At 46.5% G+C, this 16,444-nt stretch overlaps 1 protein-coding gene across 1 annotated transcript; it reads left to right on the plus strand.

Moving 5' to 3' along the window:
- The first annotated feature begins 2,541 nt into the window (after positions 1 to 2,541).
- On the plus strand, positions 2,542 to 7,385 carry LOC122906556. Its single transcript, XM_044248633.1, is given in 2 exon segments — positions 2,542 to 7,270; positions 7,273 to 7,385. Coding segments are annotated over 2 exon segments (4,647 nt in total). The 5' UTR covers positions 2,542 to 2,736.
- The last annotated feature ends 9,059 nt before the right edge of the window (positions 7,386 to 16,444 follow it).

The raw sequence follows: 16,444 nt of genomic DNA on the forward strand, positions 1-16,444 counted from the left end.
CTGCCCAGAAGGTAGCACAGAGCTCAGTATTGGGTGAATGCGGCATCAAGCCTTGTATAAATTAATCGATTAATTAAGACATTTCTCCAATTTCATACCATAGAATATTAGCATATCCTAGCTGAAAAGGTATCTCAAAAGTTCTCTAACTCAACCTTTCCCTGTACAGAGTCAGAAAACGAAACCCAAAGAGGAACAATGATCTACCTCAAATCACTTACCTGGGAAATAAAACAGACCAATGACCAAGGCTTCCTATTTTCTAACACAGAGTACTTTCCACCCCATCAAGCAGTGGACCTGATAATCAACACTCTCCTATTATACGTGTCCACCTCCTAATTGTACTACTACAATCAAGCCTGGGCAATCCTATGGAAAGCCCAAGTAGGACAGAAGAAAACTTTTTCCTTTTGACTCAGAAGCCAAAATTCTCTTGGGCTAATCTAGAAAAATCTGTAGCTCCTTGGGTACGACACTGGTCATAATGAAGGAAAAGACTCTAACAGAGAGTTCCAGAAAGTAGCTCTGGGGTCCTATGAGTGGAGGGCAGGGGTCTTCCATCATCATTTCTTATATACAGCAGCAGGCCTCTAAGAGAGCAAGAACTTGACCACATCAGGGGCCCGTGACCTCTTGAGCCTGAGCATTCTCTCTCTGGGCCTGACCTATTATGAATTCTGCTGTCCAAAATCACAATGAACTTCAAGTGTTATAGGTTATGGAGGGCCTACCAAGCGCCAGATCCTTATATTGGGGTTTTACGCTCTTTATTTCAAATTCTTGGGACAATCTGGAATGCTAGCTTTCATTAGCCCATTTTCCAGATGAGAAAAGGAAGATCCAGAGAGGTTAAATAACTTTTCCAAGGTAATAAGTAGAGAAGGTAATATTGGAACTTGCCTATCCATCTAAAGCCAAGATTTAATGCAAGGCCATATACTTCTTATGACACCAGACTGCTTGCCCCCAAATCTGTCCTAAATTATTTTAAGTTTAACCTCAACTAGCCCCCAAAGAAGTTGCCCAGAAGAATATAAATTTGGCTACTACCCATATGCATGGTTTTTCCCATCTGCCATTCCAGACCAGTCTCCAAGTGGACTCCTAACATAGCCTACATTTGCAGCTGTTTTCCACAAGAGCTCTCTGCCCCGATTTGCTCTATTTACTAACCATTATTAAGAATCAAAACCAATATGATTTCAAGGATATTTAACGCATTCAGTACTAAGTGGGAACAGGTAGGTGGAGTGAGGAAGGCCCTTTTTTTCCACTGAAGAAATGAAGATCATAACAATAAATGAGTTACATTTTTCTGAGTACTCACAGGAATGTATTTGTTTTCTGTTTTTAAATGCACAGCACAATTTTTACATAAATGAATAATTTGTTTATTTTTTCAATTTACTATAGTATAATTTCCATAGAATAAAATGCAGCCTGTTAGGGTGCACAAGTCTGTGAATTTTGACTATAAACTTGTTATTATGGACTAAATTGGGTACCCCCCCAAAATTATACGATGAAGTCCTAACCCTCAATATCACCGCAGTTGGGGTTAAGGCCTTTCCGCAGGAAATTAGAGTTAAATGAAGTCCTTTAGGTTGAAGAGACCCCTCTTCCCTTCCCCCTACTTGGACAATCCTCCCTTATCCCAGCACAGCCCTGGAGTTAGGGGGGGGGGGGGCAACGGCATGTTGCGGGGGAAATAGGTACACTTGCTGCGCACGGCCTGTTACGCGCAGATAGTCACGTAGGCAAGGGGGGGGATCGCCTAAGTATGTGGACCTAGTCACGTAGGCAGGATGTTTCTCTGCTGAGTAATAAGATCCAACTCCCCCTCCTCACTCCCCCTCCCCACCTTTCTCTTCGCTCGCTGGGGTCCTTCAAAGCCAATCTACAAACACCGAGTATGCCTTATATTCAAACCAGCCAATGAAAACTTTGTAACTATGTATCTGTTTCTGTACGTATGTTTTCGCTTCCCCGTACCCCATAAAAAGGCCCTGAACAAAGGGCTGGCGCGCGAGAGTCCTCCTAAGACTTGACCGCCCGCAGGTACCTGTGTCTACTCAATAAACCTCGTGCTGTTTGCATCTGATCAGCGGACTCGGCTTGGTTTTTGGGTCCGGGGGTCTCCTCCTAAAACGGGGTCCATTCCGGGGTGCTTGGAGCCCCGGGGGGGATCTTTCATTGGGGGCTCGTCCGGGATGTGAGACCCCCACCCAGGGACCACCGACCCACTGTCAGGAGGTAAGCTGGCCAGCGCTATATTCGTTGTGTTTGTGGTTATAGTTAGACCTGTTACTTGTGATTTCGCGTTGTGTCTGTAGTGGTGTCTGGATCTGTTACTTGTAATTTCGCGCACGCGTTTGGTTTTGGTTTGGGGTTCGATCGGATCCATTTGTATTTGGTGAGGGCCAGAAGGAGCTGACGGGCTCGGACTTCTCCCTCACAGCCCTGGAAGACGTTCCAGAGGCGTTTGTAGTCCCGCCGGGCGGGACATTTGAGTCCTTCGGGACATCTATGCCCCGGGGCAGCGGGGCATTTGGAGCTCGGCCGATATCGGAGGGATACACGGCCTTAGTTGGAGAGGGGGAATCCGGACCCCCTGAATCTCCGCTTGAGTTTTTGCTTTCGGTTTGGCGCCAAAATCGCGCAGCGCGTTTGTTTGTTCTGTGTCTGAGTCTAGTCTTTGTCTCTGTGATAATAACTCTTTTTTTTCTTGAAATTATGGGACAGACAGTGACTACTCCTTTAAGTCTGACCCTAAGCCACTGGAGCGACGTCCGAGACCGGGCAAACAACCAATCGGTGGAAATACGGAAAAAGAAATGGGTCACCCTTTGTTCCTCCGAGTGGCCCACTTTCAATGTGGGATGGCCACGCGATGGCACTTTTAACCTTGATATTATTTCTCAGGTGGAAGCCAAAGTTTTCAGCCCCGGACCCCATGGGCATCCCGATCAGGTGCCCTACATCGTCACCTGGAGGGCTCTGGTTTCAGACCCCCCACTCTGGGTCCAGCCCTTTGTTCTCCTTCCCAAACCCTGCTCCTCCCCTATCACCCCCACTGCGCCGCCTCCCCTAAAAGAGCAACTGTCCCACCCCCAAACCACGCCCTCCAGGGAGACTGCGCAACCCACCCCTCCCCCACCTACTCCCACTTCCTCTTCTCTTTACCCTGCCCTTACCCCACTCCAGGATAAATCCCCAAAACTTCCCAAGCCTGTTCAGCCTGCTCCCGAGCCTGTTCAGTCTGCTCCCGTTTTGCCTCCAGACACTGAGTCCCCTCTTATCGACCTGTTAACGGAAGAACCCCCTCCCTACCCGGAGGCCACAACAGAAGAGCGAAAGCCTAGTTCCCTGGCGTCACCCATTGCGGGGCGACTCAGGGACCGACGTGCACAGCCACCAAGTCAAGTCTCCCAAGCTTTCCCCTTGAGGGAAGGTCCTAACGGTCGGCCACAGTACTGGCCCTTTACTGCTTCTGATCTCTATAACTGGAAGCAACATAACCCTCCCTTCTCTAAGGACCCCGCCACCCTGACTAACTTGATTGAATCTATTCTAGTTACCCATCAACCCACTTGGGATGATTGTCAACAGCTGTTGCAGACTCTGCTGACCTCGGAGGAAAAGCAGAGAGTTCTTCTGGAAGCCCGAAAGAACGTACCGGGCGATGATGGGCGACCAACCCAGTTGCCTAATGAGATCGACATAGCTTTTCCCTTAACCCGCCCTAACTGGGACTTCGCCACTTCTGCAGGTAGGGAGCACCTTCGTCTCTATCGCCAGTTGCTCATAGCGGGTCTCCGAGCAGCCGCAAGGCGGCCCACTAATTTGGCTCAGGTTAAGCAAGTAATACAGGGAAGGGAAGAGACACCTTCTGCCTTTCTAGAGAGACTTAAGGAGGCTTATAGGATGTACACCCCGTATGACCCTGATGATGAAGGGCAAGCAACTAGTGTATCAATGTCCTTTATCTGGCAGTCAAGCCCTGATATTAGGGGCAAATTACAGAGATTAGAAGGGCTACAGGGGTATACACTTTCTGACTTATTAAAAGAGGCAGAAAAGGTGTTCAATAAAAGAGAAACTCCGGAAGAGAAAGAGGAGAGAATATGGTTAAGAATGAAAGAGGCACAGGATGAAAGAGATAAAAAGCGGAGCAGGGAATTGACTAAGGTATTGGCCACCGTAGTTACTCAGGGACAGGACAGAGAGGGAGTCAGGATGGGAGAGCGAGAACGAAGAAGGACCAAATTAGACAGAGACCAATGTGCCTATTGCAAGGAAAGAGGACACTGGGCCCGAGAGTGTCCCAGGAACCCCAAGAATCTCAGAGGACCCTTGACGCCCAAACCATTGACTTCCCTACTGACGTTGGAAGACTAGGGAAGTCAGGGCCAGGAGCCCCCCCCTGAGCCCAGGATAACTTTAAGCGTCGGGGGGCAGCCAGTTACCTTCCTAGTCGACACCGGGGCCCAGCATTCAGTCCTAACCCAGACTCTAGGACCACTTAGCAACCGAACTGCTTGGGTACAAGGAGCAACTGGAGGAAAGAACTATCGATGGACCACGGAACGCAGGGTCCAGCTGGCTACCGGTAAGGTGACGCATTCATTTCTACACGTACCCGATTGCCCCTACCCGTTACTGGGGAGAGACCTTCTAACCAAACTAAAGGCCCAAATCCACTTCAACCCAGAAGGGGCGGCAATAACAGGCCCCAATGGAGGACCCTTACAGGTCTTGACCCTCCATTTGGAGGAGGAATATAGACTATATGAACCTGAACAGACCCCAGAGGTCCAAAATGAAGCTTGGCTGAGAGAATTCCCTATGGCCTGGGCGGAAACGGGGGGCATGGGGATGGCTCGTCAACAGCCCCCTCTCTTAATCCAACTTAAGGCAACAGCCACCCCAGTGTCAATAAAGCAGTATCCAATGTCACAGGAAGCCCGCCAAGGCATAAGGCCCCATATTAAGAGGCTTCTTGATCAAGGAATCCTAATTCCCTGCCGGTCACCTTGGAATACACCTCTCTTACCAGTAAAAAAACCTGGCACAGGAGATTACCGGCCAGTACAGGATCTAAGAGAAGTCAACAAAAGAGTTGAGGACATACATCCCTCTGTGCCCAACCCATATAATCTACTGAGCACCCTGCCCCCTTCCCATGAATGGTATACGGTGCTAGATTTAAAGGATGCCTTTTTCTGTTTAAGGCTACATCCAGTGAGCCAGCCACTCTTCGCCTTTGAGTGGAGGGACCCAGATCTAGGGCTCTCAGGACAGTTAACTTGGACCCGGCTTCCCCAGGGTTTCAAGAACAGTCCCACTCTGTTTGATGAGGCGCTGCACAGAGACTTAGCTGATTTCCGGGTGCAGCATCCTTCCCTGGTACTTCTTCAGTATGTCGATGACCTCCTCTTGGCTGCTAACTCCAAGGAAAATTGCCTGAACGGCACTAAAGCCCTCTTACAGGCACTGGGACAATTAGGGTATCGGGCCTCAGCCAAAAAGGCCCAAATATGCCAAAAACAAGTCACCTACTTGGGATATCAGCTGAGAGAAGGACAGAGATGGCTCACTGAGGCACGAAAGCAGACTATTCTCCGCATTCCCACACCTACCACCCCACGCCACCTAAGGGAATTCCTGGGAACTGCTGGATTTTGCCGCCTATGGATCCCTGGGTTTGCGGAAATGGCAGCCCCTTTATACTCCCTCACTAAGCAGGGGGCTCAGTTCCACTGGGGCGAAGAGCAGCAACGGGCCTTTTCCGACATCAAAAAGGCCTTATTAGAATCCCCAGCCCTGGGACTCCCAGATGTGACTAAGGCCTTCGAACTGTTCGTAGATGAAAAACAGGGCTATGCCAAGGGAGTACTAACCCAAAGGCTAGGGCCTTGGAAGCGCCCAGTGGCCTACCTGTCAAAAAAGCTAGACCCTGTGGCCACTGGTTGGCCACCCTGTCTGCGGATGGTGGCTGCCATCGCCATCTTAGTCAAAGACGCGGGCAAACTAACTTTGGGCCAATCACTAACCATCTTGGCCCCCCATGCGGTCGAAGCTTTGGTCAAGCAACCCCCAGACAGGTGGCTTTCCAATGCTCGCCTGACTCATTATCAGGCCATGCTTCTGGACACTGATCGTGTACAGTTCGGACCCGTGGTGGCGCTCAACCCTGCCACCCTACTCCCCTTACCCGAGGTTACGGAAACACATGATTGCCTCCAGATCCTAGCTGAGGTCCATGGCACCCGAAAGGATCTGACGGACCAGCCCCTCAAGGGAGCGGACTACACCTGGTATACAGATGGCAGTAGCTTCCTGCACAATGGCGAGCGAAGAGCCGGAGCTGCAATAACTAATGAGACAGAGGTGATCTGGTCCAAGATGCTATCCCCTGGGACATCAGCTCAGCGGGCAGAGCTCATCGCCCTGACTCAGGCTCTACAGATGGCAGAAGGTAAGAAACTGAACGTTTATACCGACAGTCGCTATGCCTTTGCTACGGCCCACGTACATGGTGAAATCTATCGGAGGAGAGGGCTCCTCACCTCCGAAGGAAAAGAAATTAAAAATAAACCTGAAATATTGGCTCTGCTCAAAGCTTTGTTCCTGCCCCAAAAGTTGAGCATTATGCATTGCCCGAGTCACCAAAAGGATGATAGCCCAGTGGCAAGGGGAAACCGACTGGCAGATCAAGCTGCTAAGGAAGCTGCCCTAGGGGAAAAAGAGACCGGGCCCATTCTTACCCTGAGCACATGGCCCCCACAAGAAAATATTAAACCTATGGAATACAGTTCTGAGGATCAGGAGCTGCTAAAGAAAATGGGGGCTACATGGGACCCAAAAGAAGGGGTATATACCATGGACGAAAAAATTGTTATGCCCACTCTGTATTCTCACCATATAGTCCAATCTTTGCACTCACTGACCCATCTGAGCGAAAACAAAATGAAAACCCTCCTAAATAATGAGCATCAACCGTACTTGTTACTAAACCAAGACAAGGCGTTGCGATCCATAATTAAAAATTGCTTAGTCTGTGCACAAGTAAATACCAGAAAAACCTATGCTGCCCCTGGAGTGCGCATTCGAGGACATCGCCCTGGTGTTCACTGGGAAATCGACTTCACGGAAATAAAACCTGGACTCTATGGCTATAGATATTTATTAGTTTTCGTAGACACTTTTTCAGGATGGGTAGAAGCCTTCCCCACCAAGCACGAGACTTCGAATGTGGTCACCAAGAAACTACTTGAAGAAATCTTTCCCAGGTATGGAATGCCCCAGATATTAGGCACCGACAATGGTCCAGCCTTCGTCTCCCAGGTAAGTCAGAAAGTGGCCAAATTATTGGGGATTAATTGGAAATTGCATTGTGCATATAGACCCCAGAGCTCAGGACAAGTAGAAAGAATGAATAGAACAATCAAGGAGACTTTGACTAAATTAACGCTTGCAACTGGCTCTAGAGACTGGGTCCTCCTCCTGCCCCTGGCCCTATATAGGGCCAGGAATACCCCCGGGCCCCTAGGATTAACTCCTTTTGAAATATTGTATGGGGCCCCACCCCCTATTGTAAACCTTTTCAATCCTATTGATTCTTATGTTTCTTCTTTTGCTGATCGTGCTACCCTACAAGCTCACCTCCAGGCACTCCAGATCGTTCAGAAAGAAGTCTGGAAGCCACTGGCTGCAGCTTATAGGGAACAGCTAAAAAATCCTACTGTGCCACATCAATTCCAGATCGGCGACCTCGTCTGGGTCCGCAGGCATCAGATCAAGAGCCTTGAACCCCGATGGAAGGGACCCTACACTGTACTCCTAACCACCCCGACGGCGCTAAAAGTCGACGGCATCGCGGCCTGGATCCACGCCTCTCATGTGAAACCAGCCCATCTGGGACCAGACGACTCGGAAACACCCGATCTCAAGGAGGGATGGCGAGTTCAACGCACCCAAAATCCGCTAAAGATAAGACTCGTGCGATCATAACACTGACTATTCTTGTTATAGGCATTCCGAGTTCCCATGGGTCCCCTCACCATGTAAAACAGCTCACCTGGCAAGTCCTGTCGCAAACAGGACAAATAATTTGGAACACCTCTCAGCAGCATGCCCCATTCACTTGGTGGCCTAACTTATACCCTGACATTTGTAAGTTAGCCATGGGAGCTCCAGCCAACTGGGATATAGAAAATTACTTTGACCTACAGAAGCCGCCTTCACAACCGTCCCCACGGGGACGACTCGGGTTGGATCCTTGGGGAGGCTGTGGGGACTGGAGTCAGCGAAGTATGTTAAGGACACTCACCTTCTATGTATGCCCTGGGTTTCACAGACCCAGAGAGTGGACCTCATGCAGGGGGGCATCCCACTTTTTCTGTCACAATTGGGGCTGCGAAACCACTGGTGACACTTATTGGAAGCCCACCTCAGGTTGGGACTATATCACCGTAAGGGCAAATTATTCTCACGCCAGGAGCAGCCCCAAATGGACACAAAACCCAGCCTGTCACAATCAATGGTGTCACCCACTTGAAATAGCCTTCACCGAAGCAGGAAAGAAACAACTTAATTGGGTAAAGGGATATACCTGGGGCCTCAGACTCTATAAAGAACGTTATGATGACGGCCTAACGTTCACCATAAAACTTCTTATAGAAACCCCAAGGGCCGCCATAGGACCCAATCCAGTTCTCGCCTCACCACCTCAAAGGCCTCCCCAAAGATTAAGGTCAACACCAAGACCAACACCACTTTTAACCTCCGCAACTCCCACAGCTATACAAACCAAAAAGGCCCCGGAAATACTCGGAACAGGAGACAGGCTTATCAACCTAGTGAAAGGGGCCTATCAGGCACTTAATCTTTCCAGTCCTGAAAGAGCAAACAATTGCTGGCTATGTCTTAACCCAAGCCCTCCATACTATGAGGGCATAGCCCTCTCTGCCAACTATACTAACTCCACTGTCCCCAGCGCTATATGCTATGGACAAGATCATAGCCTAACCCTCTCACAAGTTTCAGGAGCGGGACTATGTATAGGCACCCCGCCTCACTATGTTAAAAAAACACTTTGTAATTCGACCCATAAAATATGGGCTGGCTCCTATTATTTGATCCCACCCAATGGAACCTATTGGGCATGTAGCACAGGCTTAACCCCTTGTGTATCTACTGCTGCCTTAAACCAGACTACTGACTATTGTGTGTTAGTTCAACTATGGCCTCGAATAACCTACCATTCAGATGAATTGGTTCTTAGCTATCATGAATGGAGTGATCTTCGCCGAGTAAGGCGTGAACCTGTCACCCTAATCACCCTGGCTACGTTACTGGGGGTAGGAGGCATTGCAGCCGGGGTTGGTACTGGGGCAGCCGCCCTGGTCCGAACAGACCAATACCTACTTCTACATCATGCTATGAATGAAGATCTTAGGGCCTTAGAACAGTCAGTTCGAGCCCTCAAGGAATCCCTAACCTCCCTGTCAGAAGTGGTGCTACAAAACAGAAGAGGCTTAGATCTACTGTTCCTAAAAGAGGGTGGCCTATGTGCTGCTCTTAGAGAAGAATGCTGTTTTTTTGCTGACCAGACTGGAGTAGTAACAGAAACTCTAGACAAATTGAAGGAAAGGCTAGATAAGCGTAAGAGAGACTTTGAATCCCAACAGTCTTGGTATGAAGGAGTTTGGAATCGTTCACCCTGGTTTACTTCCCTAATAACCTCCTTAATAGGACCTATAATACTCTTAATGTTAATTCTAACATTTGGGCCATGCATCATTAACAGGTTAACCCAATTTATAAAAGATAGATTGTCGCTTGTCCAAACCATGGTATTAACCCAACAATATCATGCAGTAGGGCAGCGAGAGACTGGCCCCTAACAAAGTAAAAGGTTTTACTCAGGCCAAAAAGAAAATGGGGGAATGAAGAGACCCCTCTTCCCTTCCCCCTACTTGGACAATCCTCCCTTATCCCAGCACAGCCCTGGAGTTAGGGGGGGGGGGGGCAACGGCATGTTGCGGGGGAAATAGGTACACTTGCTGCGCACGGCCTGTTACGCGCAGATAGTCACGTAGGCAAGGGGGGGGATCGCCTAAGTATGTGGACCTAGTCACGTAGGCAGGATGTTTCTCTGCTGAGTAATAAGATCCAACTCCCCCTCCTCACTCCCCCTCCCCACCTTTCTCTTCGCTCGCTGGGGTCCTTCAAAGCCAATCTACAAACACCGAGTATGCCTTATATTCAAACCAGCCAATGAAAACTTTGTAACTATGTATCTGTTTCTGTACGTATGTTTTCGCTTCCCCGTACCCCATAAAAAGGCCCTGAACAAAGGGCTGGCGCGCGAGAGTCCTCCTAAGACTTGACCGCCCGCAGGTACCTGTGTCTACTCAATAAACCTCGTGCTGTTTGCATCTGATCAGCGGACTCGGCTTGGTTTTTGGGTCCGGGGGTCTCCTCCTAAAACGGGGTCCATTCCGGGGTGCTTGGAGCCCCGGGGGGGATCTTTCAAGGTAGGACTCTAATTGCTGTTCTTAATATGAGAGGAAATGGTATTAAAAGTGTGCTCACACAGAGGAAAGGCCATGAGAGGTACACAGCAAGAAGGGGGCTATCATGTGTATTAGGAAAGGGGACCACAGAAGAAATTAACCCCGCCAACACCTTGATCTTGAACTTCCAGTCTCCAAAAACTAAGAGAAAATACATTTCTGTACCCACCCCCCATCTGTTGTATTTTACGGCAGTGCTAGCCAATGAATACAATTGTGTAACCACCACCATCATCACGATACAGACTATTTCCATCATTCCAAGAAGCCCTTGAATAGTCAACCCTCTTCCCCCACCTCTGGTCCCTGGCAACTACTAATCTGATTTCTGTTCCAGCAGTTTTAACTTTTCCAAAATGTCATGTAAATGGAATCAAACAGCATAGCCTTCTGAGTCTGGCTTTTATTCACTCAGCATTATGGTCTGAGATTCATTGACTTCGTTGCATGGAGAATCATTGCTTTTTGATGAAGATGTTTTGACAGCATCTGACCAGGAGAAAAGAGAGAGAAGCAATAGAAATAGAACAATGGTTTTGGTGAGTATGGTGATGTTGATCAAGAATCAGGTATTTGAGAAATGGAATGCACTCAAAATATGGTACAAATAATTACTTTAGATTTTCCCCAAATCTAGTTTAGACAAATCTCTCTCCCTTTGCTCTCTTTCTTTGGCCTTAGGTCAGAGGTGAGATAATAATCTTTCTCAGTTCCTATATCCTATTATCCTTAGCCTATGTGAGGCCTCACTCCTGTTTTAATTTTATTATATCTCACAATTTATTCTTTTTTTTTAAAGATTTTACTTATTCATTTGACAGACAGAGATGACAAGTAGACAGAGAGTCAGGCAGAGAGAGAGGGGGAAGCAGGCTCTCCGCTGAGCAGAGAGCCCAATGCAGGGCTCGATCCCAGGACCCTGAGATTATGACCCGAGCCGAAGGCAGAGGCTTAACCCACCGAGCGACACAGGCGCCCCTCACAATTTATTCTTTATATCAGTGCTGTTCCTCTCTCCCCAGACTCTCTGTTAAAGGAGTTCACCATATGTGCTTACGTGTATATAGATCTTTAAAACATACACAGTGCTGGTTTGCATATTTATGTGTTAAGTATACATAAATGGTATTGTGGCATAGAGTGTGTACCGGTTCTCTTTCATTCAGCACTCTTTTAAAGATCTATCCATGGGATGCCTGGGTGGCTCAGTGGATTAAGCCTCTGCCTTCAGCTCAGGTCATGATCCCAGAGTCCTGGGATCCAGCCGCACATCGGGCTCTCTGCTCCACGGGGAGCCTGCTTCCTCCTCTCTCTCTGTCCGCTGCTCTGCCTGCTTGTGATCTCTGTCAAATAAATAAAATCTTTAAAAAAAAAATAGAGCTCTATCCATAATGAGTTAATGTGTAGTCCTTTGTAACCTGTAAAGAACTCTACAAATATTTACTACCACTACCTCTAGAGGTATTAATAATAGTGATTCATTCAAGAAATCTTTCTGAGCACCTAATACGTTCTATGTACTTTGTTAAACCCTGCCTAGAGAGACATAATTTTTTTAAAAGACACAAATACAGTAAATGAATAATTGCATAATTAATTATATAAATATATAACTATATAAACATAAATATAAATATGATCATAGTAATCCTAAATTCATAAATAACTGTGGTACGAGAGTTTCTAACAGGAAGTCCTAACTTTATCTTGAGACTCAGGGACAGCTTCTCTGGGACACTCGAGCCAGTTTTTGTCCCATATGCTCAGGCTCATGAAAGACCCATTAATAACCATGTATATGTTATATATACCAAGTGGGTTTTCCATTTTTTTCCAAAAGGGAACATCTGAACCATAACAAAAACAACAAAAATCTAGGACTGAGCTTTGGAAAATTGGGTGTTGGGACTGCTTTGGAGGGATGAGTCAAACCCAGATGAGCAGGAGGCAACATTTAAAACTGGAATAATCAACAATGTAAGTCAACTTCCCATTCCACGCAAGTAGATGTCAGCAGCAGCACACCAGCATCATCAGAAGTCTGAATTAACCTCCTCTTGCCATACCTTTGTGACTATGGTCTGTTTGTCTGCGTGGAAGCAGGAGCAGTTAGAGACATAAGTAAGAGAATGGCCAGACACAGAATTGAGTCATTCATTACTCTCAGCTTTGGTACTGGTGGCACCAAGAGGGAAAAAAAAAAAAAATTTAAGTTCAGGAAACAGGATTGATGTCCTCAGACTGACTAAGCAGCTTCCACTGCATAAATTTCAATATAATATAACATAAGAAAGAGAGACAAGAGAGAAAAATGCATAACCTAAAAACAGAGTACATACCCAAGTATGGTCGTTCAGAGAGCAGGCAAATCCCAACTCTATTCCCATTAGCGTGGAGAGTAGTTTTTCCCTTTGGTGAGAAAGCCAGATAAAGATCTCAAACACTGTCAACAGGATTTTTTTTTTTTTAAATGCAATCCTCTGTAAACACTATTCTTCATTTGGAGAGCATTTGTGTATTTTCTAACAATGCAGACTTACTTGAAAAGGGCCTGGGTGATCCTCTCCCAATCTCCTCCTACCCCATGAACTCATCTCTTCAACGTTGGCATCCGTGTGTTGAGGGGGAAACGCTTCAACTGGTTACTGACTAGCAGGTCCTCTGGCTGAGGAAGTCTGACATTGCAAACTGCTACTTAGGAGTCACCCAAATGTTGGATGTTTATTGGTGCCTAAAAGACGAAAAGATCATGGCCTACTTCAAATGCATTTTCAGCCTCTCAGTTTGCCCTTTTAATGGGTTGACATGAGTGGAGAATTAATAACAAAAGTGAGTACAGGAGTGCCTGGTGGCTCAGGGGGTTAAGCCTCTGCCTTCGGCTCAGGCCCTGATCTTGGGGTCCTGGGATCGAGCTCTGTATCGGACTCTCTGCTCAGCAGGGAGCCTGCTTCCTCCTCTCTCTCTCTCTCTCTCTCTCTGCTTGCCTCTCTGCCTGCTTGTGATCTCTGTCAAATAAATAAATAAAATCTTAAAAAAAAAAAAAGTTTAAAAAAGTGAATACAAAGTGATAAAATGTATCCCTAAGCCCCAAAGAGTCAACTTACATAATTATTGTTTAGTCTCACCACTTTACTGTTTGAATATGGTTCCCAGTAACAGATATTATTAAGCCTTCTTACTGTACTCAAGAGAGAAACAAAAGGGCACCTGGGTGGCTCAGTGGTACACTTGGAGAGATCTGGCTGGAATGGCCAAGATGTTAGCAGATGGAGTTATGAGTGTCACCTGGAGAAGAAACAGGAAGGTTAAGTTGGGGATGTGTGAGTTCGGCTGTTTTGCCCATGTGCCTCCTACAGGACGAGAAGGAGTTGGGACTGGAAAGATAGGTAGACGGTGGCTCTGTTGTGAGTGGCATCAGAGACCAGATGAGAACTTACGCTCCCTGCACAACCCAAGTTAAAGAATTCACAACGTAGGGGTGCCTGGGTGGCTCAGTGGGTTAGAGCCTCTGCCTTAGGCTCAGGTCATGATCCGGGGTCCTGGGATAGAGCCCTGCATCGGGTTGTCTGCTCAGCAGGGAGCCTGCTTCCCTTCCTCTCGCTCTCTCTGCTACTCTGCCTACTTGTGATCTCTGTCAAATAAATAAGTAAAAATCTTTAAAAAAGTAATTTAAAAAAATCCACAAAGTAATTGGTAATTACTTTGATAATTGCCAAAGACTCCTTTCAATGCTAATATGTTCTCAGCTTTGGGAAACACTCACAGAAACTACCAGTGGGGTTATAAATCAGCACAGTCTCTCGAAGGAGGTGGTTCGGGCACCAGCAGCAAAATGCTATGAAAGGTGCACAGTTTTGACAGGGCAGTCTTTCTTCCAGGAGTTTATTCTAAGTAAACAATAATGAATGCGCCCAGAGATCTCTCTCTAAGATTACCTATCAGTTAGTAATTAGACATCACCGGATATCCACACGTAGGGGACAATTTAAGTGCATTATGGTCCTTCCTCTAGCTAGAAAGAGAATGATCATTAAATATCATGTCACAGAAGAGCAGTTAATGAGAAAATACTCGTGATAACTTGTGAAGATTTTTAATTTGCTTTCACTATTTTACGTTCCTCATTTGATTCTCAAACAAGAAGCTAGAAGTTTTGAACTTGCCTGTGTGCCTTATCTGCATAGAATTTTCTGACCCATTTTGAGAGAAATAAAGTTGCAAAGCAGTTAAATGTTCTATTGTCATGATCGTAAGAAAGTATGTAAATATATTTATATAGACTGAAATGTATCCATCAAAAAGCTAATAGTGGTTATCCCCAATTGTGAACTTAACATTTAAAAATTTTTATTTTGTTTTCTAGGTTAAAAAAAACAGTTTATGATAATATTAAAAACAACACAATATTGGTGCTATTTTTTAAAGAGGGTAATCCTTGAAGGTTGTTTATTTTTTAGTGATTCCTGACCCTAGCAGTTCTTTCTCTTCTGTAATGCATATCAAAATGCCATCAACACTCCATTTCTCGGATCTTCCTATCTTCGTCTATTTAATTAGGGGCTTCATTTACTTCTCCGTACTCCCCCGCTTCGAGAGAGCATCGCTATAAAACCACTTGTTTACTATGAATATTCCAAAGGCTCCTATGGAACACATATCCAACACCTACTTCCTAGGAAAGTTACTTCTGGTTTTGTCAGAAGTTCCACTGCTGACCAGAGGACACTGAGGGAAGAGGAAGTAGGCTTGGCTCTAACCTGTGCTGATGTCCTTCCAGCCTGACTTCTTGTGGCACAGGGAACTGAACAGATTATACCAGACAGCAGATCCTCAGGGTACTTTGCTGGCAAATATTTCCTAGAGAAATCAGGGCTCTGCTGCTGATCCTCGGATAGGGGGAAATGTAGGTTTTTTCTACAGGTATCACCCAATAAAGATCTATCTCATTGTCGTGTTTAAATAGTCTTGACCAACTATTCTGAACATCAGTAGAGTTTACGGTTAAAGCCTGGGTACCTGCTATTAACAGTAGACTGGATAAAAACACTAGACAGACACTGTGCTAAATTCCCACATGCCAGGGGAGGAGGGAATGATGAGGATTCCCAGGGAGCTGGTAATGTTGTATTTCTTGCTCTCAGTATTGCTATAAGGTTTAGCTTCTAAAAATCCATTTAGTGTTTATATGTGCCCTTTTTGGTATATATGATATACTGCGATAAAAAAGAAAGTTTTAAATAAAATTTAAACACCAACCTGGGGACCCCTACTGACATTCTCAAAGCATGTCCCTTAGTTGGACAAGTACCAAACTTTCAGAAGAACTGTATGATAATTTATACGGTTTGAGGGCCTCTTCAGAGTGAAGGAGAGTGGAAAACAGGAGTGACCTATATGCTTGAAGACCAAGTTATGTGGGCTCAATTTTGAGGAAGTGCCCCGGCTGGTGTACTTGGTGGGGGGGCGGTACGGGTGGGGAGAGCAGGTGACCGTGTGGGAACACGCCTCCCATTCCCAGTCACTGCGCAAGAAACTGGGATCACTGAGCAACTTCCTTTTTCTCTCCAAACTTCAGCTCAACCAACTACAAAAGGAGGATATCTGATTTCAATAACGGTGACCTAAGGGCTTTGTCCTCACTGGGGCTTTATGTTCAAGGAAACACATAAAGTGGTGGGAGGTGGGGTGGGGTTGGTGTGAGGCAGAGAACTAAACACAGCAACGACTGACGGATTCATTTTTCTTATTAGAAAGCAAACATTGCTAAGGTCACTCTCAGGTCACCCAGAGGCAGGATATAGCTGAGTGATGACGAAGCCCACTTTCCAGAACAGGATGGCCACTATGTGAGCTGAGCACTT

Source organism: Neovison vison, chromosome 5 (assembly GCF_020171115.1).
Source record: "Neovison vison isolate M4711 chromosome 5, ASM_NN_V1, whole genome shotgun sequence".
NCBI lineage: Eukaryota > Metazoa > Chordata > Mammalia > Carnivora > Mustelidae > Neogale > Neogale vison.